Genomic DNA, 24,609 nt, shown 5'->3' on the forward strand with positions numbered 1-24,609 from the left:
CGGCAGTAGCTGTATAACAGTTTCTGCATAACTACAAAGGGTATGTGGATTTTATCAGTGTTCGGAAATGCTTTGCAATAAAATAAATATTTTAAATCGAATTGTTTGAGAGGTAACTAACAAAACATATTTTATTAAAAAAAATAGTATACTATACACTTTAAATATAAATATACTCACAACCCTTAATTGAATATTTTAAAATTGGCACAATTATTGTTTTTTTATTTTTTTACCTTTTCTAGTAATGTTTCTACCCACTTAAATCAACTATTAATTTATTTTATAAAATTTTGTGTTCTCTAGATATTAAATCTTTTACGGTATTAAGCTCTTCGGTTTCTTAGCCTATACCTCGTGTTTTCCCCATGTTATGTTTTTCCCTTTTCTTTTTGAGATGTTTTCAGCAATCAAAGATAATTTTCCCATTACTCATGTAAGATGCTTCAGTTCTTCGCTCCCATTCCGCTTATCAAATATATCCACCTCTGTCGCTCCTGCAGTCTATCTCTCTTTTTCGCATTTAATTTAAAAGTCTGGGGCGATGGTATCGTTTGTCGCTTGTAGTTTTTGTTCCCACTTCCAGGGCACTACATGTTTCCTCAATGCGGCAAATTATTGGCCATCCCCTCAGTCCTCCAGCCCTCAATTATAGCCAAGAAATTCAGTTTTGATATAGAAACAACAGCCTCCGGAAAGTTCTTTGTGTCAGTACAATTTGAATTTTCGGTAGTAACTGCTGACACTACAGCAGAGCGGAAAAAATTGAAGAAAAACCACCCAAGAAGGAGTCGAAAATTTTTAACAGTCTAAGGGCTCTTGAAAGTTCTGAAAAAGTTACCGACCATCTTGACACCTTGACGTTTTGCAAATTGAAAGTTTTTGAACTTTCCCCAATTTTCTAATCCATTCAACCTGCCCGAAATGCGTTCGTTGTGGTTTCTGCTGTTGGTGGCTTTCATTTTGTGCGGCACAGGTGTTTCAGGTATGTCATAAATCATGGTGTGTGTGTGAGCCATCCCCACATGCTAATTGATTGACCCCGAGCCGAGTTGCAAAAGTTGCTCATACGCAACGTTGAACCCCACAGAAGGGTGCGCTTATTGCCTGTGTAATCCAGCTGATAAGTGGGAGCCGATAAGGTGCACCCTAATCACGCACACTGTTACACAAGGGTGCCGGGTGACTCAAGGTCATGGGTGCGCTTTTCACTTCTGGAAGATATTGCATTACAACAGGAATTTAGTAAATAATATTATGTAAATATCAAAAATCTTAAAGCCTTCCTTAAAACACACATTTTAGTTGAATAGATGATTTAATAGTTAACATTTTTATATCTATAATATTAAAATATAATATAATTATATTCAACTGATTAATAACTTTCAAATGTGATTTTCAAAAATTACAAATATTTAAATATTATTTGTTGGTTCAGAAAATTATTAAAGATAAACTTATTTTAAGTAAAGCTTGCCCAGCAACTTAATAATTTTTAAAATAAAATGATTGGATCTTGTAACGTTTAAATTTCTCTGGCTAAAATTACTTTATGGAAAGATGTTAAGTAACTTAACATGGTAAATAAAAGTTTAAAAGTTTAAATTAATAGCAATTTCTTGTTTTATGTTTGATTTAATTTTATTTCAACATTTAATACCATTATTTCTCGGCACAGCTTTGCGTTGCTACAAATGTGAGGACTGCGATGAGAATACCCAACTCGGCGACATGGAAATGTGCGATTTCCCACTAATAAGTGGCACTGGACAGGGCACACCTGCCACTTCCATTTCCAGTCCGAGTCCGAGTCCAAGTCCGAGTCCAAGTCCGAGTCCAAGTCCAGGACCAGAACCAGCTGCTTCTCCAGCTCCTGCTGCATCACCTGCCCCCGCAGCTCCTTCCGATGGGAGCGAAGAGGAGGACTATGAGAGCGAGGAGTCGTCCACCATAGGCATCATGCCAGCCGGAAACGTTATGCCCCAGAAACCCGGAAGCGGAAATGGTGCACCACCAGCAGGAGCTGGAGGAGCAGCAGCAGGAGGAGCAGCAGCAGGAGGAGCATCCGAAGGAGCTGTCAGCGAAGAGGAGGAGGAAGAGGACGAAGAGGAGGAGGAACGGCGCAGGCGGAGATCAATCGCCCGACAGGTCGACCTCGATATGCCAATCCCCTTCTGCTACAAAGTGACGCTCCAACGTAAGCATCTGCCTTCGATTCCCATGGCATCACATTGCAAAATTCATAAAACGCTGTCTGGTGTGATGCTTCCACCCGCAAACGATAAGTTATCTATTGTTGAGTCACCCATGAAAAGATAGCATAAAGTGCAAAAATGAATGCACTAAGCAAAATGTGTTGAAAAACTTCAAAGGAAACTAGTCAAAGCTTTTTTTGTATACCGATTTAATTACATTTTTTTTTACTTTTATGTCATGTTTATTTAAATTTAATTCAAGTATTGTTATTTTGCGAATGAACCTTTGTGTTTTAACAACATTTTCTATATTGCTTGGTTAATCAAATATGATTATCAGTTTGGAAGTCAACGAAATTAATATTTATTTTCCTTTTTTTTTTAATATATTTGCTGAACTCAAAGGTTTTAAGAATGAACACTTTCTTTTATATAACTATCAGGATAATATTAAATAGCAAAGGGGTGAACATAAAAATTATTCTTTAAATTATAAATTCTTTTGATTTTTTCTTAATCTTTCAAAATAAGACAACTTGATGATTTAAAAGAAAAAAAATAAAAAAAATAATTATTAGTTGACAGTAAATACTTATGATTTTATTTTATTTTCCATTAAAGAATAAAGAATAAGAAAAATTGGTTAAGAATTTCTCAGCAAAGTTGTTAGTGCTAAAAAGTATTTTATATATTTTCAATACAGGCGCTTAATCAACAAATGCTTATCTGTAGACATAGAGTATTTCCAAAAAGCTTTAAACTATATTAATTACTAATTGAGCCTCCTCCACAGTCAATGAATCAGTGATCACTAAGAGGGGTTGCACCACCGCCAGAAAGAGTAATGAGACGGAAGGATGCGACGGTCTCTTCGACAACTGGACCGTGGCAGGATGTAATCTGTGCCAGGACGACGGATGCAATCGCCCCATCAGCGGATCATCATCCAGTAGAATTATGGGACAATTCCGGACCATTATAACGCTCACGCTAATGGCATTTATGGCCCGCTATCTGGGCAATTGACTTGGTTTATAGAAATACATTAATATATATGGCCCAAGAAGTTTGATTTCGACTTTGGGCGTCTGAGCTCATTTTATTTTTGGAAGCGCTTGTGTGTTTTATAAAGCACATGATGTGTCTATTTATGGGTCGCTTACGACTCGTAATGTTCGACGGCAATGAGCACACCTGAGCTATTTTCGCATAATTGTTTAATTGGCATCGATAAGGCATTGTCCCTTTTTTTTTGCGCGCGCGATCACAGGGGAAAGTGCTCGCTCATTGAGCCCGTTCATTCAGTTGCAGGCGTATCGGAATCAAATCAATTAGTGGCTACCGATAAGTGATGACGAGGAATATATAATATAATACTTGTACGAGTCGGGTGCTCCCGTTCAAATAGAATATCATGACTTCATGCCTACAAGCGCAAACTGATAAACTACTGATATACTTGATACACTGATCAAATGGCCAAAGCATTTAGGCCGATAAGCGTTAGGAAGTCGAGTGGCAATTGCTGCCTTAAACTTTGCCGAGATTTACGGCATTATTTCGGGGGTCCGGAATTGAGCAGCGTTCTTAATACAGCGATGAGGAAACGCGCCCGATAACAAGGTATCAATTTAAGGAAACTTGCTCTAAACTGTAAATGCCACTGCCAAATTCGTTAGGTTGATATAAAATGTATATATTATATATACGTTTTAACTCCTCGATTTGTGGGCTCGCATTTGGGGATTTTTGAACGCTTCCCCGTTTTATTTTCGTCGGCTTCCGGGACGGTGAAGTAAAGTAAAGTAACTTGAAATGACGAACATGCCCAAAAGCCTTTCGAAAACCCGGCTTTCAAATGACGTCGGAAGAGAATCGTCAGCCAACGAGAATCCAAAGAGAATCTCAATGAGTTTAAGCAAAAACCCCAGAGAAAGAGAATCGTCATCGCCGTGTGAGCACTTAGCACTTTACGTGATGTCGTCGACACTTTGGAAGATATGAATATGCAACTTTTTGTCTCCGGGGAAATTACAGTTTTTTATCACCCGTCTGCGCTTTTCAGATGATGCGTCAGTTAAAGCCAGGCGGCACTAACCACATTCACTCGACATTTGGCACGATCCACGGCCGGTAAATGATGAATTATATACCATTTGGGAACATGCATATGCCCGATTTACGAGCTGCACCAGTTAAGTTTCAGGGCCACGCATTACGGAAAAAGTGACAGTTGAATTAACTTAACTATGTTTTGATTTGCGTGCTTTATTTGGTAATACAAAGCTGCCAACCATTTCACATTTTCTAAGACTTAATATCTAAATAACAAGTTTATATTATATTGTAGTTCAATCATTGGATATGACGTTGTTTCAAAATGGAAGAAATATTGAAATATTGTTTTATTAAAATGTAAAATGCAAAAGCTTAATAGATTATTCTAATTGGGTTAAATTTTGTTGCTAATTAAAGCAGTTTTATTTGGTAAGCAAATTAATTAAATACTGTAGTTCAATCATTTGATATGACAGAGTTACATAAAGAAGAAAGAAATGAAGGAAAATGTTAATATTAAAATGTAAAATGGATAAATTTAATAGTTTATTTAAAGCTATCAAAATTTGAATATTCTAAAAATTAAAAAAAAAAAATCTTTATAAATAAACAAAACAAACAAAAATTTGTGTCAACAAGTTTAATTTTTATTTACCTAAAAAAAATATCAAAAACCACTCAAACTTAACAAAAGTTCGGCTTATCAATTGACCTTGCGCCCAGTCCTCAAGCTATTTTCTGGGTCAGCCGGCGAATTGAATTAAGGTTCGTGCAAAGTCGACCTTGCGGCTTACCCAACTGGAAAATTTCGTTAGGCTATTGCGAATCCAGAGTTCTAAGCTCGCACAATACTATTGGATGGGTGCAAATAGGGTGAGCAAATATGGGCCATAACAAAATCTTTGTTAATTGTTTCGGCTCTGCCTAATTCACATTTGTTTGCTCCTCGTGCTCTGATATTGGAATGATAATCATGGGACAGCCACATCCAAAGCGATATATACAAATGACGAATATTATGTAAATGGACGGGCTGGCTATTAACTTAACAATCTCATTCAGATTGGTTTGAGCGATTTCGGTGTTTCAGTTGCTGACTAAACATCAGCTGTTTAATTAGCGGTCAACAAAGAAATTCTGGAATAAAAACAAAATACAACAAAGGGTGTGAAAAATCGTACAGAAAAGTGAAATGAATCCCCCAGAACTGAATCACTTTAAACGGGGGGAAAACCAAAGAACCTAAGATTTTATCCCGGAAGATCCCAGTTTCCCACATTAAAATATTAAGAGAAAACATAATTAAGAGCGCGTTCTCTTCGATAAATTAAATTCGTGCTCGCTTAGTTTAGTCGGCGTTATAAATTAATTTGTTATCAATAAGGAAAAGGTTAACTTGTTTTACGGCACGCTCTTCATTTATCGCTCCCTCTCTTTCTTTTCGGCTCGTGCCATCTCTCTCCGGCGCTCACTCTCTTACGCATTGAAGCCGCAGTAGCTGCGCAGTCCGCTTTTAAACAAACTCTATAAAAAGTCTCAAACAAATCACAAGATTTTCAGTTAAAATTCAGAATTCGCAAACTGCCCCCTCTAAAATATATATATATATATATTAATTCACCAAGTGCGCGCAAAACAAAATAAACAAAAAATAGCCCCAGTTAATTAGTATAAATACTATACTCGACAATTATTTAAAATATATCTGAAATATATATTTCAAAAATAATCAAACCCATACAACATGTTCAGCAGAAGTCACATCGTTTTGGCCAGCTCTTTGCTGTTGCTAATCGCCCTGCCAGGTAAAAAGCATTTTGGGTATTTGAGGCCATTAGAATATCGTGAAAAGTGTCGTGATAACTTTGATGTGTCTTATTTCACCTTAAACGGTCTAAATCATAGGTGTATCAGATAGCAGGCAAAGGAATCGGAATCATTCGATCTGATAAACATATCTTGAGGATTTTAATTTGTGGCTGCCGCTAAAAATATAAACTCGTGTGTCTTAAGTGTTCGTTCGGTATATGCAGTTGCCAAAAACAAAAAAAAGGCAACCAAATTAATTCAGAATTCAAGATCATGAGCATTTCGCCATAAAATTTTGCATATCAAGCAGCGGCGACAATGGCGACATTTAAAATGCTCAATTTATTTGTTATTATTTAACTGTCATAAATAATGCAAAGATTGTTGCCAATTTGCGGATTTTGTTTTTTTATCGCTCTGTGATGCGGAAATGTCATCCAACCAGTCAGCTCCCACCCTTCAAAATCGTTTTCGGTCCACTCTAATTTATGCCTCAGATGAAAAGGAAAAGTCAGCTGGGGAAATGGAGAATAATGAACAAATATTAGTTGACATTGAGCTGGCGACTGCTAATTGGAAATGTTATAGTTACACTTAACACATTTTGCAGCAGCGGGCCCGAAATGGAAAAACTTGTCTGGCCATTAGCACCAACTCAGAAAATAACCGCATAAAACCTGAATTTTCGATATTTTTTGTTCGCGATCTTTTGACGCAATTGCAAATGATTTAATTTGTGAGTCGAGAAGAGTTACGTATATATCTATTTAAAGTGACTTGGAAATACCCACATTTTTCGCATCTGTGAAACTTGTTGTCCCTATTTAAAGGGGGAAAAAAAAAAGAAATCGTCTGGAACTAACTTTGACTTAAACATTTTAAATGATTTTCAATTACATTTGCACAAACAGCATTTGCATCAACAGGGATTTTTATTGATTTACCTAAGTAAATATATACCCAACCAGTTGCACCTTTGCTTTTACAACAACAACAAAAATGGCAATAAACTTCTGAGCTGCCTTTTGTTTTAAATGCGAAAATAATAATAACACTTAAAACCAAATGTTTCTTATTAATGAGAAAGTCAAAAGTGCAAAAAATCCAAATGGTGCGGCGAGGTGGCGCTTATCACGTGCCATTAAAGTTAAAAACCCAACAATACTGTCATTACCCTGGAGAATTTAAGACCTGCCTTCAGCCCCCAAAACTTGCCCATCAATCAGAATGATTTATGATAAATTTAAAATAATAAATCAACAAAAGTTAGGCAGAGATGTATTGAAGCATTTGATTGTTATATAGGATGGTGACGATTATATGGAACCCTGGAACCCTTTTAAAAATATATTTAAAGATTTGAAGTCTTGTAGCGTTGGGAAAAGATAAATAAGTCATGAAAGCAAGCGAATGGTAATGGTTAATATCGCCTATTTTTGGCACCAAGTTTGATATCGATATCGATGCTATCATATGAAAACCCGTCAAGTGGAGATTTACTACCTTATCGGATTATCGTAGTTGTCAATTGAGATGACTCACTATTCCACTGATAATTCGGTTTGGTTGAGGGGGTGTATCCGCATCCAGCGATAAGACAATTAACGCAATTATGCGAGTGTACCCATGCCCATATGTTTTGTCTACTCACCTGTTTGCTTATGGCAAATATTTGCTAGTTGTTCCGATGGCGATAACATGCAAATGGAATCGATTTTCTGTGGGAGTGCGCCGGTATAAAATCAGATAAAAACGGCTACTTGCGCTTGATCAAAGGCTATGCTAGGGCACTTATAAACTAATACTAAAGAATCGGCAAATAATACGGCAAATACTTTGCATTTAAATTGATTTATGGTGCTCACATGTTCTTTTGTTCTTGTTGTCATCATTTATCGACTATCACGGTTTCTATATTTGCCAAAGCTATAAAGTGAGCACTTTTAACTGATAGATATCTTGGCGTCCAATAAAATATGTATGCGAAGGGCAAGGCCTGGCAAAATATAACAATTATCCACGATAAATGGGGAAAACCCGAAAAGGTGTGCAAAAGTAGGTCCAATAAAGAGCTAGTTATTTCCTTATATCTACCATATATATTTTATTGTTGTTTTTTTATAATATTTATTTAAAACTCTCAAGGATTTTAGTTTGTGTATGAGAAAGTTTCCTAAAAATTGTATTATATTTAACGAATACCTTGAAATCAAAAAATAGCAATCCAATTTGGGTCAACTTCAAATTAGGCATTATAAAAAATAAGACATAAAACCAAATTGCTTATATGAGTCTATAAACAGACCCTAAGGCTTTGTATTTAGGTCGATTTATATGGCTTTCGAGCTATTTATAATGATATGATAATGGAAAGAAAAGTAGTTAAGCATATAATTTTATGGTTTGAAGTACGCTGAATATTAATTTAAATTTTAATTTCAGTAATTCGCGCCGATCTCATGTGCTATGTGTGTGACGATTGTGCCCAGCTGCCCAAGGATGCACCCCTGTTGGCCTGCAATGAGGATTTCTTTAATACTGGCGGCAGCACAGAAGCCTCCACAGTGACCACCACCACAACCACCGAAGCGAGCACCACCACTTCGCAGGAAACCACAGTGACTCCAGCTGAGACAACCACTACGAGCACAAGTGTTAAGACGGATCCACCAGCCACGGAGTCCACTACTACCACAGTGGAGACCACCACTACTGAGCTGACCACCGAAACTATCCCGAGTACCCAGAGTACCCAGAGCACTGAGGCCCCCATTCCCACGCCACCCACCGCCGGACCCGTTGAGACGACCACCGGAGTGCCCACGCCACCCAACGAGGATCTGGCTGCTCTGGCGGTGGCCTTGAACACCACCCGCCTGGTGCCGGTGGAGGCGGAGACCACCACCCCCTCCCTCCCTCTCCCTCTGGCCGTCAGGCAGCGGCGATCAGTGATCGACACCGGATACACCTATCACTGCTATTCCGTCGAGGTTACAGGTGAGTTTTTTAAGAATGCTTTGAAATCAGTAATTCGCCTTCAATCGGGGAAGCAAACGATTAACAACTTCATTTTAATAATTTAATTTAATTTTTAAATTTCTTTCGTACACAAAATGCTTTACCATTTGTTTTCTTTATTTATTTTTATCATAAATTAGTTCTCATTAAGTATAAATAAAGTAAATTATACTAAAAACAAAATATTTACACTTTTTCTTAATCTCATCATGTTTGCACAATTTAAATACCATTAAAAGCAAATAAAAATTTGTTTTTAATATCTCAGAAATTTTTTAAAGAGTGTAAGAAGAGATAAACTTAGCCTAAGGCGAATTTCTGCTATTTTTTGTATTTTTAGATGCAATTTTTTTAAGCAAAACTAACCTATTTACTCCTTTTCATTCACATAGTGAACGGCTCAATGACCACAGATCGTGGCTGCTCCCGGGTGAGCACCTTTGAGGGTGTCTGCGAGCAGTTGAAGATCCAGAACAACAACACGGAGCAGGCCAACTGCAATCCCTGCAGTATGAATGCCTGCAATGGAGGATCGACGCTTCAGAAATCCGTCCTGGCCTCCCTGCTTTTGGCCTTTGTGGCCTTTGCCCTGCAGCGCAACTAGGGTCCAGATCATCATCTATCACCCGGTGCTTTATTCTAGTATTCCTCGTTTCTTTGAGGCGAACACCCACTCATCAGTCCGCGCTCATTGTTAAGTGATTCGAAAATTTATATAATTCTAAGATATACACAAACGCACATGCACACACAACCGAATATCGAAATATATACAACTGTAATTGTATACAAACTTAATCTAACCAAATGTTAAGCTTCAGGCGACTTAATAAATAATATGTAATTTTTAAATCAAGAAAAAAGGAATCTTTATTACACAAGGGATTTTTATACACACTTAGAAAGCTATATGGCATCCTAACAAATGTCTCATAATTTTTTGGTTTGGCAACAAGCACATAATAAAAACAGCAAATCTAATCTTCAATAATAATAATTTCTGTTAATATCTTCCAAGAACTTTATACGGTTTTCCTCATTTATTGGGGAAGATAAGTGGTGTTCATATCCGGCATCATTCAAAGTTATACAATTTAAACACAAACAAAAATATTTTAGCAAATTCCACCATTGATTCAGAAACTTAATAACTCTATTAAAAACAGATAACTGTTAAAAACATTCATATGATCAGATTCCTGCAAACTAAACATTGTATGCATAAAACAAATATAGACGAAGTAATCGCTTTGCACTACCAATGCCAATATCACGTATACGCCTAGTGGTACGATTTCATTTGTTGAGCAAACAATCGACGTTGAAAATAGGCGGAGGCATACTTTTAGGCCGTTTATGCTAAACAAATTTGCTTAAGACAAGCCCAAAGACAAAATAAGAAACGGAAATCAAACACACAACAACAAAAGTTTCTCATTGATAAGATAAGATTTTATTAACATTTGGGAAGGCTTTTGAAAACACCAAAGGAAATAAATATGCGGCCACGCGTAATCAAATTATTGATTTTATAGCGCCAAATAAATACAACCATAAAGTGATTGATAAGTCCAACAAAACTATTTAACGCCACCTTACGAAAGTCCGCTACTAACTGGTACTCAGCCTTATCTGATCTTATCTCAGAACTCAACCGATTATAATAGAAAAAATAACTTTTTACATTAGTACTGACCTGCATGTTGGACGAATTGATAAAAGCTGTAATCAAAACCAATAGACATGATGACTATTTCTCAGAATTTCGTCACTAGATTATGAACTAAGTCTATCAACGATAGTGTTAAAATAGATTAGTCTACTGTATCACTTGTAATCGTTTTTTTTCAACAAAGGCAACTTGTGAAAAAGAAACATATTAAATAATAATCTATAATATTGCGCAGGTCACAAGCATACAATGAAATGTTCAAAGTTCTAATGTCCGAAAAAAAGTACACCAAGTTACGAAAACTTTGGTGCTCATCTATTAGGCAGCTGTCCAAAATAATATGAATCATGATAAATAAATGTACATATGTATAATATAAATCGTTATTTAACCACACTGAAAATGCATGACTCATCCTTAATATATGTATTAAATGGTATTTATTTATCAGAGCTCGGAATTCGCCAAATGAATTAGGTTTTTTGCACTTACAGAAAAAAAAGTAAGATATTAATATAAATTTTTTTTAATTTTATTGTAAATAGAAATTTTTATAATTTTAGGAATTTCATGTTTAAATATAACAAATGTAATTAAAATTATTTACTACAAAACATTATTTATTGATATTAAAGGGAAACCTTTTATATTTTTTGTAACTCATTATGTTTCTAAATCATTTTAAAATGTTAAGTAAATTTTTTTTAGTTTCATCAGAAAAATTGGAGGAATAAATAGCATTTCGCTTAATTTTTATAAGTGTTTATAGTTGCAAAGTTCAAACACAAATTTATACAAACAATAAGGCTTATTACTCAGGCAAAGACACAATAAAGCCGGGAAAAGTTTTAAATGGATCGGGCTGATTAGAAATGGATCCCAACTGATTAGATTTCTGCAGGCCCACAGACATTGCTAAGCAAGCAATAAGTTGGCAGATTGCCTATGCCAATGGGTCTAGACTCTAAAGAAACAGAAAGTGCTAAAAAAAAAGCGACAATTCTTTTCAAATCAAAAGTGCAATATAATGGGCTTCTCCCATGATCAATAACCAAAAAAGGAAAACAAAGGGGTCTAAGACCCCTGATAAATTGAATAATGCAGTTAGCTGATATCGTTTCGATAAGCAGGCAGTTCTCGGTACCAAGTAGATGAACATCGCAATTGGCCACATAACCGGCCATAAAAAGCCAATAACCGGGCATCCTGAGGAAGTGTATCCCCTGGATTTCACATTCCTTATCGAGGCAATTCACTTTTATTGGGCCAACCATTCCGACAGGAAGACGAACCTAAAAAGTGGGCCTAAACCATGCCAGTGCGTGAGTGCTCTGCTTTTCCGCTGCCTTCGTTATCAGCGACTGAAAATGATAAAAAAGCCAGGTTAACATTATATTTAATTGGTAGTAACCATTCAACCGTCGTGCAGTGCGATTCTTGCCTTTCATACGCTCTGATCCTCGTTAAAATAAAAATCTATTCGTTTTATATCCTTTCGGTCGAAAAGAAAAGGAAAAATGCCTCTGATCACGGTTAAATTTTTGCTGATGGCATTTTGTGCCTCCTTCACCATTTGGCCAGGTTGGATTTGTTTATCACATTGTTTCAAAGTGCCTGATTGAATAATGCGGAATTTCAAATTATTGATTGATTAATCGCGCGTTAGACGAACAAACGGAATTTACCTAAAATGTATGAACTGTTATAGTTAGGCGAAAGAAAAGTAACTTTGGCTCTTATCAGCCGTGTCGACATCGAATTCCAGTCAAGACTAGAGCCATGGCCAGTTCCATTATTGAAATTAGTTTTGTGGCCACCAACATATTTTTAACAAAATGTTCAGAGCCTACAAGTAATGAAGAAAAAATATATTTACTTACTTTATAAAAAATTGAAAGGAGCAGATTATCAAAAACCTGTTTTTTAATGTTCAAAAAAAGGTCAAAATTCAAACAGTCCGTAAAATATTTATTCTAAAACATTTGGACTGCCCTTCAGCTCTCAAATTTTAAATAAGGATCGAATTTTAATTGAGTTTTAACGAACTAGAGGCATTTTTGTCTATAATAATTTAAAAATTCAACTTGTCTTTCAAGAAAACTTGTTTTATTCTATTTTCAAATGTTTGGCATATAATTTTTATATCCAGAATTTAAAAATGTTTAAAATATATAAATTTATTAAAGTTTATTATTTATTTGAAGTACCGAATTTACCAATTTATCTGATTCATTTTAGTTATTAAAAAATTTAAAAATTGGAACTTTCCCTGAAAATTGGTATCTTGATTCATAGAATTAAATGATAACAACATCACTGTGTGTGCATTAGCTGCCTTCTCACAAGATTAACCTACTATTGGTTAGTAAATTAAATGAAATAAGCACAGCACATTTATTTTATATATTTATACATACAGCCGTGGTCTAGATAAAACAGGGAGCAAACTTCAAGTTGAAAGGTTATCCGATAAGGAACGAATTCAAGTAGGTTAACCTAAAAAGCCCATGATGTGAGTGTAGAAAGTTGTCCGATTTGCGTGGTGGGGCAACCGTGCCGATGTTATCTCGTATTTGATTTATCAATCAGACTTATTGCCTGCTCTCGACCGACGAATTTTATCTCGTTCGGCCTTCGAGCACTCAGCCCCTCCCCCTCACCCGCCCACTGACTCACCTGCCACCCACTTTTATTTCCAGCGAGTGCCCTGCAATGCTACAATTGTGTTGGAGACGAATGCCATAAGGAAAATGTGCCAGTAGAAACTTGCAGTGTTGATGACTCTGCAGCAGTTGTATTGGATACAAGTGACATTATAAATCGATTCAGGCGGTCTGCTCCAATGTGGCGGCAACAAGACATTGAAGCTTTCGTAAGATCTAAGATCTATCATATAAAATATATAATCAAACGAATAATTATTTAACAGGATGATTCCACAGCAGCAACCACAGACTCTTCATCGGTTTCTACAGCTGAATCCGCAGTCACAGATTCTTCAAGCGATTCTACATCAGGATCTACGAATGCTGATTCTCCAACCACTGATTCTAGCAGCACTGATTCTTCCACGGACTCGTCGTCTGTCACAACTGACCAATCCACAGATTCTTCATCTTCATCTTCAGATACATCATCTACCTCAACGAGTGATTCTTCATCTTCGTCCAGTGCTCCCACAACGGTCCAAACGACAGATTCTTCTTCTACCTCTACGAGTGATTCTTCAAGCACAGATTCTTCAACCGATTCCACAACTGTCGACTCCGCCGACTCTTCTACTACTTCCATTTCAACTATCACTACAAGTGATTCTTCAAGCACAGATTCTACAACCGATTCCTCAACTACAGAATCTTCAACTACGATTGATTCTTCAACCACAGATTCTTCCACCGTTTCCACAACAGTCGACTCCACAGAATCGACTACCGATTCCACAACCACCGATACCTCATCTACTACTGTTTCTACAACCACAGATTCCACAACGTCTTCTTCTACAACTGATTCTAGCAGCGATTCTAGCAGCATCTCTACAACCGATTCCACGTCTGATTCTACAAGTGATTCTACAACCGAAATCACTACAATTTCTCCCCCTATTAGTTATAAGCTTGCCGCCTGCTACAGCGCCTATAAGGAAGGAGGTGAGTCTTTGTTTTAATTCACCTTAAAGCAAAAAGACGTATAGCTTACATTCAAAAGTTTATGGAACTAAAATGAACCAATTTTTTTCATCTTTCCCAAAAAGTGATTTACCGTGGTTGTATTAAGGTGCCCACAAACGAATCAGCCTGCCAGGCTGTGAGGAATAAACTTGAAATAACAGACGACTCTGCCGATCAGTGCGACATCTGCTTGACTGAGAAGTGCAATGGAAGCACTAGGTTGCAGGTCTCGTTGGGCGCCATGATCCTGCTTTTGGCGATGGGACTGAAAAACCTGTTGTAAGGATTAGTCCAGGATTGGAGTGCCGTTGTATTATATAATTGTTAGAAGTTTGTATTCATATTTAATAAATAAAACTATTATCAAGAATCAATTGAAGATTTCCTACCAAATAAAAAGTGTATTTTGCTTTAAAAGATCGAAAGCGCGTTTTTGGCCATTGGTAAAATTGTATGCCAGTTTTAGGGATGATTTTATAATATTGGAAAAAGAGCTTGCCAAAGAAAACTTATTGGACTTAAAATTCAAATTGTGAAGTGATCTAAATTTATTTTGACCTTACCTAGGATACCTTTCAATAGCTTTTATTAACAGTATTCATTATCAAAGAACATAATATGTGAGTCATTTTGTGTCTTAATGTCACGATTAACTTATCACCATCATAATGCAGCTTAAATTGTTGCGTATCAAATTGATTGATAGAATAATCGCACTTCAATCAAAACAAAGGAGTTTACCTAAAATTTGCAACTATTTCATGTCGATAAAAAGCAAATACCTTTAGGAGCTTGTCACTGATTTAAAAAAAAAGGGAAAGTACCAAAACTGTTTGCCAAAGTCACAATTCAAATAAATGAAAAGCAATGAAAGTTGCTATAGTCGTTGTTATGATGAATTTCTGTTTAAATATATTTTTTATAAGAAACTTCCGTTTTGCGAATCTTGCTAAGTTCACTTCTCAAAAACAAATGTAATATGTGTATTACTATCCACGTGAGTGTTTGCATTTCAAAGTTTGACATGCACTGGTATAACAAGACAAAAAATGTTGCTTTTTATTCTATTCTGTGTTGCCTACTTCTAGGCATCATTGATTTTAAGTGAGTTTAATTTATTAAATTAAATTAAATTAAATTATTTCATGGCTCAAAATCAGTTTTAAGCACGCACGTCTTCTTAAGTTAGAATTTTTAGTAATGAGAACCCCTAATGATAAAATTTGTAGCGAGAATAAAATATAGAGACAAATAAACTGAGAAAATATTTCATTTATTTTTAAAGGCACTTCTTTGCACTTAGTGAAAGTTAAATAAATACAAATTGAAAATTAGACAACGGATTCTTATACAGTTTTTGAGTTATATATAGTATTCAACATGCACACGAACAAACATATTTACATTCACACGAAATACCACATTCAAATAAAATGTACATTAGTTAAACTAGATATACCCAGCTAAAGTTTCGGCTTAGTTCACAGGACATAGTTTACATAATAGCTGAGTCTCATGAGGAAAGACTGCGATTCTGGGCGCTTTCAAATGCCTAAAATTACATTTTCATAAATTAAATAAAGTATAAAGTATTGATTTCAAATCAAGGAAAAACTAACCTTTTGTGCGATTTTCAGCAGGCCCTCGTAGGTTGCATGACCCGTCTGCTTGACCATGCCGTGGAACACCTTGGTATCCGCCAGTGTGAGTAGCTCATAGGGCGAACCAAACTCCACAGCTCGTCCGGCGTCCATGACCAGCACCTTGTCGGAGTCCATGATGGTGTGCAGGCGATGGGCTATCGTCAGCACGGTGCACTCCTTGAACTTGTTGCGAATCGTGGTCTGGATGAGGCCGTCCGTCTGGGGATCCACGTTGGCCGTGGCCTCGTCCATCACCAGGATGCGATTCTCGCGGAGAATGGCCCGTGCCAGGCAGACCAATTGGCGCTGACCCACACTGAAGTTGGTGCCGCCCTCGGTGATCTTGCTCTGCAGGCCACTGGGCAGATCCGCAACCACCTCCTTCAGCTTGACCTCCTCCAGGGAGCGCCACAGCTTCTCGTCGCTGTACTCGTCGAAGGGGTCCAAGTTGTACCGCATTGTGCCGGAGAAGAGGACGGGTTCCTGGGGGATGATCGAGATCTTGCTGCGCAGGTCGTGCAGGCCCATCTCGTTCGTGTCCCTCTTGTCTATCAGCACTGATCCATCGTTGTAGGACAGCCGGAAGAGGGCGTTGATCAGCGAGGATTTGCCCGCCCCAGTGCGTCCCACGATGCCCACCTTTTCCTTTGGCTTGATGACAAAGCTGAGTGATTTGAGCACATTCTCCGACTTCGGATCGGGCGTATAGCGCAGGCTCAGCTCGTCGAACACGATTTTGCCCTGCTCTGGCCAGGATTTGGGTGGCTTCTTATCAGCCGGTGCCTCCAGGGCTCCTTCTGGCTCAATGTCCTCGTACTCAACCACCCGCTCCACGGCCGTCATTGTGTTCTCCAGCTCAGCGGACTGTCGCATGCCCCACTGCACCATGCCGGTCATTCCCATGGCCTGCAGAAGACATAAAGGATGAGTAAGTCATGTGTGAGAACTATGCAGTGATGACTTACCTGGGTTATGGCCAGACCCACATCGCCTCCGTTGGCCGGAGGAAAGATGAAGAAGCTGAGTGTAATGATGGCTATGTAGATCACGCAGAAACAGTCCAGCCAATAGCCAAAGGCACGCGAGGTGCTAATGAACATGTAAAATGCGGAGCTATGCATGTCCTGGTAGTTGTCGAATTCCGACTCCAAAACACGCTGAGCTCCAAAGGCACGGATGGTGGACAGACCAGTCAACGAGGCGGCCAAATGCGAGTATACTGGAGATCGAGCTAAACAAAGATTGTATTGAAATCAGTACTTTATAGTTCAATTATAATGGAACACTTACTAATTGCTTCCAAGCGCTTGATATCCCTTGAGGTCTTCAAGTAGAAGGTACGCAGTTGATAGAAAATGATGCCCAGCGCTACGGTTGGGATGAGGAACAGCGGATTGACAATCGCTACGACGATCACAATGCCAGCCAGCGCTAGGAAGATCTGTATGACATCCATCATCACAGCGGGCAGTATCTCGTCCACCTGACCCATGTCCTTGGAGAATCGGTTCAGGATGCGGCCAGATGGATTCGTGTTGAAGAAGTACATGGCCGCCCGGGAGATGCCACGGAACATGGAGTTGTGCAGGCTAATAGAGGCCTTCATGGCCAGATTGAAGAACAGAAAGGAACGCGCCACGGTCACCACAATGGTCAGTACCGTGATCACCGTGAATATGTAAGTGTCCAGCATTTCAGCGTCCACGGACCATCCCAGTTCCTGCAGCCATACGGAAAGCCGGGGCTCCAGTTCCTTCGAGTGGTTTGTGTCATTAGTCACCGCCTGGTCAGCCACTTTGCCCTTCTTGGTTACCCTAAAAAAAGGGAATATTAAATATTAACAGATTCGGTTAAACTAATAGTAGGTGTACAACGTTATGTGCTCAAAAACATACCTTATATCACAAACCAATTAACACAAACCAATTAACACAATGAGTTAAAAAAAAAATATTTGATACTGTTTTAGTTCTTAAAGAAAAATTAATGCTGTTAGAATTCACTTTGCAATATACTGTAGTCAATGTTTTTATAATATCTTATCCATTTTCAAATTTTTAATTTAGAAACTTTTTTTTATCAATTTATTTTTTATATTTTAAATATACCTTTTGATGAATTCGATTTTTAATATTTGCCCCATTTAGTGTATTTTTTTAATCTATATTTTTTTTTGAAATATTTTTAGGTATACCAATTATAAATGAGGATTTCAGTTTTTGCCCCATTTAGTGTTTTAGTATTAGCTTCTCAAAAATATAAGTTCAATTGATTGGTAATTCCATAATTTAAAATTCTTATCAATTAACTTCCAAGATTTATATCTTACCAATAGGAGAGAAAGTAGTCGCCCAGCGAGGCCAATCCTTGCGAGAGCACACAGAAGCCCATCATGACGAAGAAGGCGAAGAATCCACCGCCCGCCTTGAAATACTTGCTGTACAGACCCAGCCCGATTTGGCCCTCCACCTGGCGCTCCTGGTTGATGGTCTGCTCCGCCTCCGCATCCAGGCACGACTCCGCCATGGACAGCAGGGACTGCTCGCTGTTGCGTCGCTGGTCGGAATGGCTGTGAGTGTAGCTGCCGGATCGCGAACGAGATCGCTCCTCAGACTGCTCATCCCGCTCCGGATCGGCCAGCATGGAGGCAAAGTCCAGTCCAGATTCGCGTAGCGATTCGTATGTGCCCACGGCACTCACATGACCCTTGTCCATGATCACAATCTGATCGGCGTGCTGCAGGAACTGCAGCTGATGGGTGGCCAAGATGACGATACGCTCCCGCAGGTAGCCACGCATGCATTGCTCGAAGAGATGCCGGGCCACATGGGTGTCCACCGCACTGAGTGGATCGTCCAGCAAGTAGATGGCCGTCTCCCGGTAAACAGCTCTCGCCAGACTGATCCTCGCTTTCTGGCCACCCGACAGCGAAGCTCCGCGCTCTCCCACAATCGTTTTGTCCTTGAAGGGAAGCAGCTCGAAATCCCGCTCGAGGGCACATTTCTTCACCACCTTGGCGTAACGCCGGCGATCCATGGGCTGGCCAAAGAGGATGTTCTGGCGCACGGTGCCGGAGAAGAGCCATGGCTCCTGGGAGGCATACGACATGGTGCCATTAACCTTTATCTCGCCCGACTCTGCGGGCAGCTCACCCAGAATGGCTTGAATGAGACTGGATTTACCGGATCCAGTGCGTCCAACAATGCCCAGCATTGTGCCCGGTTGAACTCGAAGGTTTACTCCATTGAGTGAGTAGTCGGGGGAGTTGATGTCCCACTTGGCCATCAGTCCGCTGATGGAGATGCCCGCCTCCGACAGTTTGGCGTTCTCATTAATGGTGGAGAGTGTTGGACCCAAAAGCTTATCCTCCGCTTCGTCGTGATCGTCATCGCCATCCGCATGGACAGTCGCCTGATTGCTGCCTGGCGGATCCTCTGGAAGATCCACACTCTTGTCCGACACATCCGTCTCATCGGATTGCATGTACTTCTCCACGCGCTTTATGGACACCAGGGTCTCCGCCATCTGGGAGATGCCCTGGGGGAAGAACACCGTCATCGTGGTGCGCAAAATGTTGTAATAGGCCGTTATCAAGAAGGCCACTTCGGGGGTGAGGAACGTTCCGAGCAGCACGTAGCCCACCAGACTCAGGAAAATAGAGACTCGCGTCAGAAAGATGATGAAGGAGAGCAGGATTCCCCGAATGTAGGACACATGCCGGATGGCATTGATCTCCTTCTTGCGGGCATAGGCCACCATATGCTCGAAGGGCAGTTCCCAAGCGTACATCTTGATCACCTGGATGCCCGAAATGATCTCGTTCATCATCCGCACCCTCTCGTCCGTCCGCAGAGCGGTTCTGAGTCGCAGGACCGAGGTCTTCTTACCCAGATACGCTTGCAGGGGGATGAAGAGCAGCATGAAGGCCACACCAAACACGGCAGCGATTCCAATCTGTAGGAAAAGATTACAATTTGTCACTCGGGGTTTGTTAAGTTCACAAGATTATCGCATTGCTCACCTCTCGGTACATAAGGTATGTGATGAAGAGCGTCTCCAGCGGTCCCACCCACAGGTAGTGCACGAAAATGGTGGCCAAATCCAGACGACCCACGTCGTTGGACATAAGGTTGACCACATGACCGGCCGTAGTGTCACCCAGAGCCGATTTGCTTAGACGCAGGGCCTTGCGGTAGATCATGCTGCACAAGCCAACGCGCATCTTAAGACCTTTAATATAATAAATAATAAATATCCGCATATCAGTTAGATATTAAAATATTATGACATCAATTATCTTAGATTTAGAAAATCTGTTGACAGAATATCATTCTTCAACAGCATTACAATAAAGTCGATACTTTAAATACCGAAATAAAATAAAACTAATTTTAATGACAATTAAACTGCCACAAAATAGTTTCCAAAGTTAAATTTGATACTTAATCGTATTACCTGAAGACCGCAGACCGCAAAATATAAAAATAATACTAATTACACGTGTTTCAGATTAATTCTAATTTACTAACAAATTGACAAGCATCCTATAAAAAATTGTGTACCTTCTTGTTTAAATATATATTTTTATATTTCTGAGCAAGTCTATAGAAGTCTCCCGAGCTCTGTAAATTAAGCTTAAAACGATAATGGGTAAAAGCAAGAAACTAAGTGGAAATAAACTTTTTTCATCTAGTTCGCTAGTGAATAGGTGTCAGGTCTACTGTAGTAGTAGTTATTTTATACTATATAATAAGCTTGGTGCTAACAAACGTAAATCTGGGTAAAGCTACATTTTCGAATACAATTTTGTTTGTGCTTTAAATAGTTATGCCCAGACAGGCAAGTTAATTGCAAAATGTATGCATATAAAATTCCTTTTTTATCTTGTTTTGTTTTAATATATATTTACTGTTCTTATTTATATTAATAATCATATGAAAAGAGACAGCCTTGACTCACCCACATGCATTGTGCCCAGCATATAGGGATGCATGATGATGACATTGAGGGCACTGCACACGATGACTCCACCGGCATAGTAGTAGGCCGCTTCAATGGATTCCGAGCCATGTGAATAGTAGGAGATGAGTTTCAGCAGGAAGATCGGTTGCAGCGTTCGGAGACCCAATTCCAGCAAGAAGAGCACCAGGCCCAAGAGGGCAAAGTACCAGCCAAATACCCGAAGAAGAGCCCTTAACAGATTGGGTTTTCCTTTGGTCTTCTCGAGTTCCAGCTCCCAGGAGGCGCACAATTTGTTGCCCAGGGTCTCTGTGGAAAAATTGAACAAATTAAGACAATTTAATCACAGATTGGAGACTCAATAGGTTCGGATTAAGAAAACAATGATTGCCCAGAGACACAGTTATCAATTTGGGCAAAAAATAAAAACACAGAATCATGAGCGCAATTGAAGAAAAAAAATAAAAGCAAATCAATTGAGACGGTCAACGAACATACTATGTACTTGCATCGATCAGTCAAATTAATTGTTCTCGTGATAACTACATATACAGTGCGGTTGCGAAATGTAAGGCTTTTGGAATTATCAGTCCATTATCTACAAATGGACTGATTGTCAACTATGACTTGCACCGATTTTCCAACTGGCATTGATATGATGTATTTATGCTTAAGTCGATTTAGAATTTCGCAATTCACCATTAGGTGAATCATGATCATAGTTTCATCATACCCGACTTGTGTTCCTTTAAGGCTCTATACAGATCCTTGGTATCCAAAGTGTCCTTCCGACCCTTGATAAAAGTGGGCATGGTGTACCTAATAATATATTTTAGTATTACAACATTTTTATATGGATGAATTTAAGAATATTTATTTACCAGAAACATGCTGCCGAAATAAAATTGGATGTTTCCCGGGGATTTTCCGGCAAATCTGCCGTCTTTACCGACTGCATTTTGTACTCCCGCTAAAGAAACTGAAAAACAGTGTACAAAGTGTGGTATAAGCTTGAAGTATAAGTCAGTAAATGATAAATTGAGCAATAGCGGATAGCGAAATATGTAATTCTGCTGAGTGGTTTTTAAAACAAAAGTCGATATGAGCAAAAACAACAACGTCACGTCTTAATCAAACAAACAAAATGCTGTTTTATTTATCTACTTATCGTATTGACGTTGGCCTGACGACTCGGAGAAGTCAGCGTAATATTTGTGGAGGCACCATAACTATGGGTTGGGAATTAAGGATGGTGGTTGTGTCACTGCTCATAGTTTTGTAATTCGTCATTATTAGGGTTCGTTTTAACGACAAGCCAAGGGAAAGGGCAACATTCGAGAAGAGCTTAGTTTCTAAAAACAAAACACTCGGTTGCCATTTCGCTATACGGTGAATAAATATATTATATATATATTATTAAAAAAGTTTTAATGCACTTGCTCCATTTAACATTATCAATGATAATTAACAACGATTCTGCCAAATTAAGTTGTTAAATTCTTGTTCGAATTAAAAGTATTTATTTAGATATGAACTATTTATTTTTTAGGTCTTGATCTCTTTCAACCCCATATGGTACATACATAGTTCATACTTCCAAACAAATTTCGTTCGTAGGGGTTTCTGTGACGTTCCCAAAAAAAGCAACTGAATGTTGGTTTGAGACCGGTTATTTAAATCATTCTATGAGTTCCTGGAATCCCAAAGTTAAATATGTTGGTATCCACTGTAGTTCTTTCTTATTCTCCGCCGTTTTCACTTACTCCCGCTGAGAATAAGCACTTCGGGCATATACCGTTGCCCATTTCACATGTACATATGTATATATTTACTTATATATTTATGTATTTAAGTGCGGGTGTGTGAACCGTACCACGTTGTTGCTAGCAAAAAAGGGAAACTTTTATCGAAATGTATGCAAATACATTACATTTATCAGGCAACAAACAATAATTGCCAACAGATAAAGGCCGCATCGATGGTTTTTCGTTTGCCTGTAAATTATCTAATCACATGGATTTTTTCAGGCACACAATTACAAAGCAATCGGCGGCGAGGCACAATTAAAATAATTGCTGTTGGTTGCGAATTACGAGTACGTACATTTGTTTCAATATTGTTTACATTCAACAAAACCCCAAGTTGGCGAACGTGAGAAAATCGCGATAGAAGACCGGGCCCAGCTGGCGGCAACGGGAAAATTAAATAAATTCAGTAAACAATAAAACAAACTTCGGTCCGAGCGCCGGAAAGGGCGGCAGGCTACTGAAATGAATGCTGAATTCGGAATTCTGAACACTGGCGGCTCGGTTTCGGTTTTCGGCGGCCATCGGCTCTTCATACGAAATTCGCCCCCAACCCCAGACGCACACAAACTACAGTGGAGTCTCCATAGCTTGAACAAAAAGCTTTCATATTAGTTTTGAAATTTGTATGTATTTAGAATTTCAAAAACACGCTTTTAATGAGTTTTCTATTTTGAAATACCACTGTGTATAATAAAAAACATGAGAATTAAGTTTTTGATTTTCATAAACCTATGAAATTGACCAACGCATACAAACTTGGGTTTTTTTACTAGAACCATCCATATATGTATGTATGTATGTATACACTTCAAAGTATAAACATATTTATTTGCTCCTTCAGTTAGCAGATATTGAAAAAATGTATTTCTAAATTTCAAATAATTTAAAGTTTAAATAGTCGCTTTATAATTTTTGACTTTCATTATTATAACGAAGTATTTTCTGCATATTATATAAGTTGTGTCAATAGAAAATGCAAATTCATTACGTTAAGAAAAAACAAAACCAGTAATAAGTAATGATGTAAAAACCTATAAATGAAATATAAAGGGAAATCTTCATAAGTAAAGATTTCCAGTTAAATATCTCAAGTTTGTAAAAAAAATAAACTTCTGATTTTACAGTACAAAAATTCCCTCCTAAAAATCCACTCTCAGAACTATCTAAAACACTTGATTAGGCTTTGTCGTTTTCTTATCATGTTTGTTAGTAATATACAATGTTCCATTAAGAAGTATACTATTTATAGAAGTAAGACTGTGCACTCTGTACCTGTGCGCAGGTCGGAGAGTAAGAACGAATGTACATTGCAATTTCTTGATGAAAATGGTGCAACAAGTGCAATTAAAGGACTAATTACCAATAGTTAAATTAATAAATAAAATTTAAAAATTATTTGTAGATATAATTTTAAAGAATAATAACCGTTTTTTATTATCGAGTCACAAGCGTAAACACCAAATTGTTTGTCTCCTATTTTTATGAAACTCCTATTTCCTGCAAAATCCATTTAAAAAGAATAAACTTTATCAAAATGTGTGCATTCCCTGCATGGTGTGACAGAATACAATTACAATTCAAAAGAAGCTGATTGTAAATGATTGTTTATCAAATAATTGATTATAATAGAAGGCGCGCTAACAGCAATACTCTTTTTTAGAAGTTTTTCGAGATTTAAATTAAATATATCAGTCATTTTCAGTCGGGCAATGTTTTGGTTTTGTATTTACAATCTTCCAAGTTAATTAAAGCTTTTAGACAACCAGTATACAA

The 24,609-nt window shown here is 38.2% G+C and overlaps 4 protein-coding genes across 5 annotated transcripts; 3 read left to right on the top strand and 1 right to left on the bottom strand.

The window, feature by feature from the left end:
* Positions 1 to 52: 52 nt before the first annotated feature.
* On the top strand, positions 53 to 3,261 carry LOC108149409 (ena/VASP-like protein). Its single transcript, XM_017276965.2, has 3 exons — positions 53 to 985; positions 1,682 to 2,200; positions 2,992 to 3,261. The coding sequence occupies exons 1-3, from the start codon at positions 925 to 927 to the stop codon at positions 3,222 to 3,224; spliced, it is 813 nt and encodes a 270-aa protein (XP_017132454.1). The 5' UTR covers positions 53 to 924; the 3' UTR covers positions 3,225 to 3,261.
* A 2,595-nt stretch (positions 3,262 to 5,856) lies between these two features.
* On the top strand, positions 5,857 to 9,935 carry LOC108149562 (flocculation protein FLO11). The gene is made up of 3 exons (XM_017277200.2): positions 5,857 to 6,061; positions 8,508 to 9,062; positions 9,476 to 9,935. Exons 1-3 carry the CDS (start codon positions 6,001 to 6,003, stop codon positions 9,685 to 9,687), a joined length of 828 nt encoding a protein of 275 aa, XP_017132689.1. The 5' UTR covers positions 5,857 to 6,000; the 3' UTR covers positions 9,688 to 9,935.
* A 2,224-nt stretch (positions 9,936 to 12,159) lies between these two features.
* On the top strand, positions 12,160 to 14,800 carry LOC108149239 (uncharacterized protein DDB_G0271670). The gene is made up of 4 exons (XM_017276674.2): positions 12,160 to 12,336; positions 13,455 to 13,627; positions 13,685 to 14,405; positions 14,510 to 14,800. The coding sequence occupies exons 1-4, from the start codon at positions 12,273 to 12,275 to the stop codon at positions 14,707 to 14,709; spliced, it is 1,158 nt and encodes a 385-aa protein (XP_017132163.1). The 5' UTR covers positions 12,160 to 12,272; the 3' UTR covers positions 14,710 to 14,800.
* Positions 14,801 to 15,694: 894 nt separating this feature from the next.
* LOC108149435 (probable multidrug resistance-associated protein lethal(2)03659) lies at positions 15,695 to 23,297 on the bottom strand. Of its 2 annotated transcripts, none has more exons than XM_017277016.2 (10): positions 23,132 to 23,297; positions 21,910 to 22,007; positions 21,762 to 21,847; positions 21,029 to 21,337; positions 20,091 to 20,299; positions 18,399 to 20,023; positions 17,360 to 17,883; positions 17,035 to 17,300; positions 16,046 to 16,975; positions 15,695 to 15,978 (listed from the first exon to the last, which is right to left on the bottom strand). In XM_017277016.2, the coding sequence occupies exons 2-10, from the start codon at positions 21,984 to 21,986 to the stop codon at positions 15,940 to 15,942; spliced, it is 4,065 nt and encodes a 1,354-aa protein (XP_017132505.1). In that variant the 5' UTR covers positions 21,987 to 22,007; positions 23,132 to 23,297; the 3' UTR covers positions 15,695 to 15,939. The 2 variants fall into 2 exon arrangements, with proteins under 2 accessions (XP_017132505.1, XP_017132506.1); XM_017277017.2 differs by lacking the exon at positions 23,132 to 23,297 and adding an exon at positions 22,612 to 22,891.
* Positions 23,298 to 24,609: the final 1,312 nt, after the last annotated feature.

The sequence above is a fragment of the Drosophila elegans genome, unplaced genomic scaffold (assembly GCF_018152505.1).
Source record: "Drosophila elegans isolate 14027-0461.03 unplaced genomic scaffold, ASM1815250v1 contig_814, whole genome shotgun sequence".
NCBI classification, from domain to species: domain Eukaryota; kingdom Metazoa; phylum Arthropoda; class Insecta; order Diptera; family Drosophilidae; genus Drosophila; species Drosophila elegans.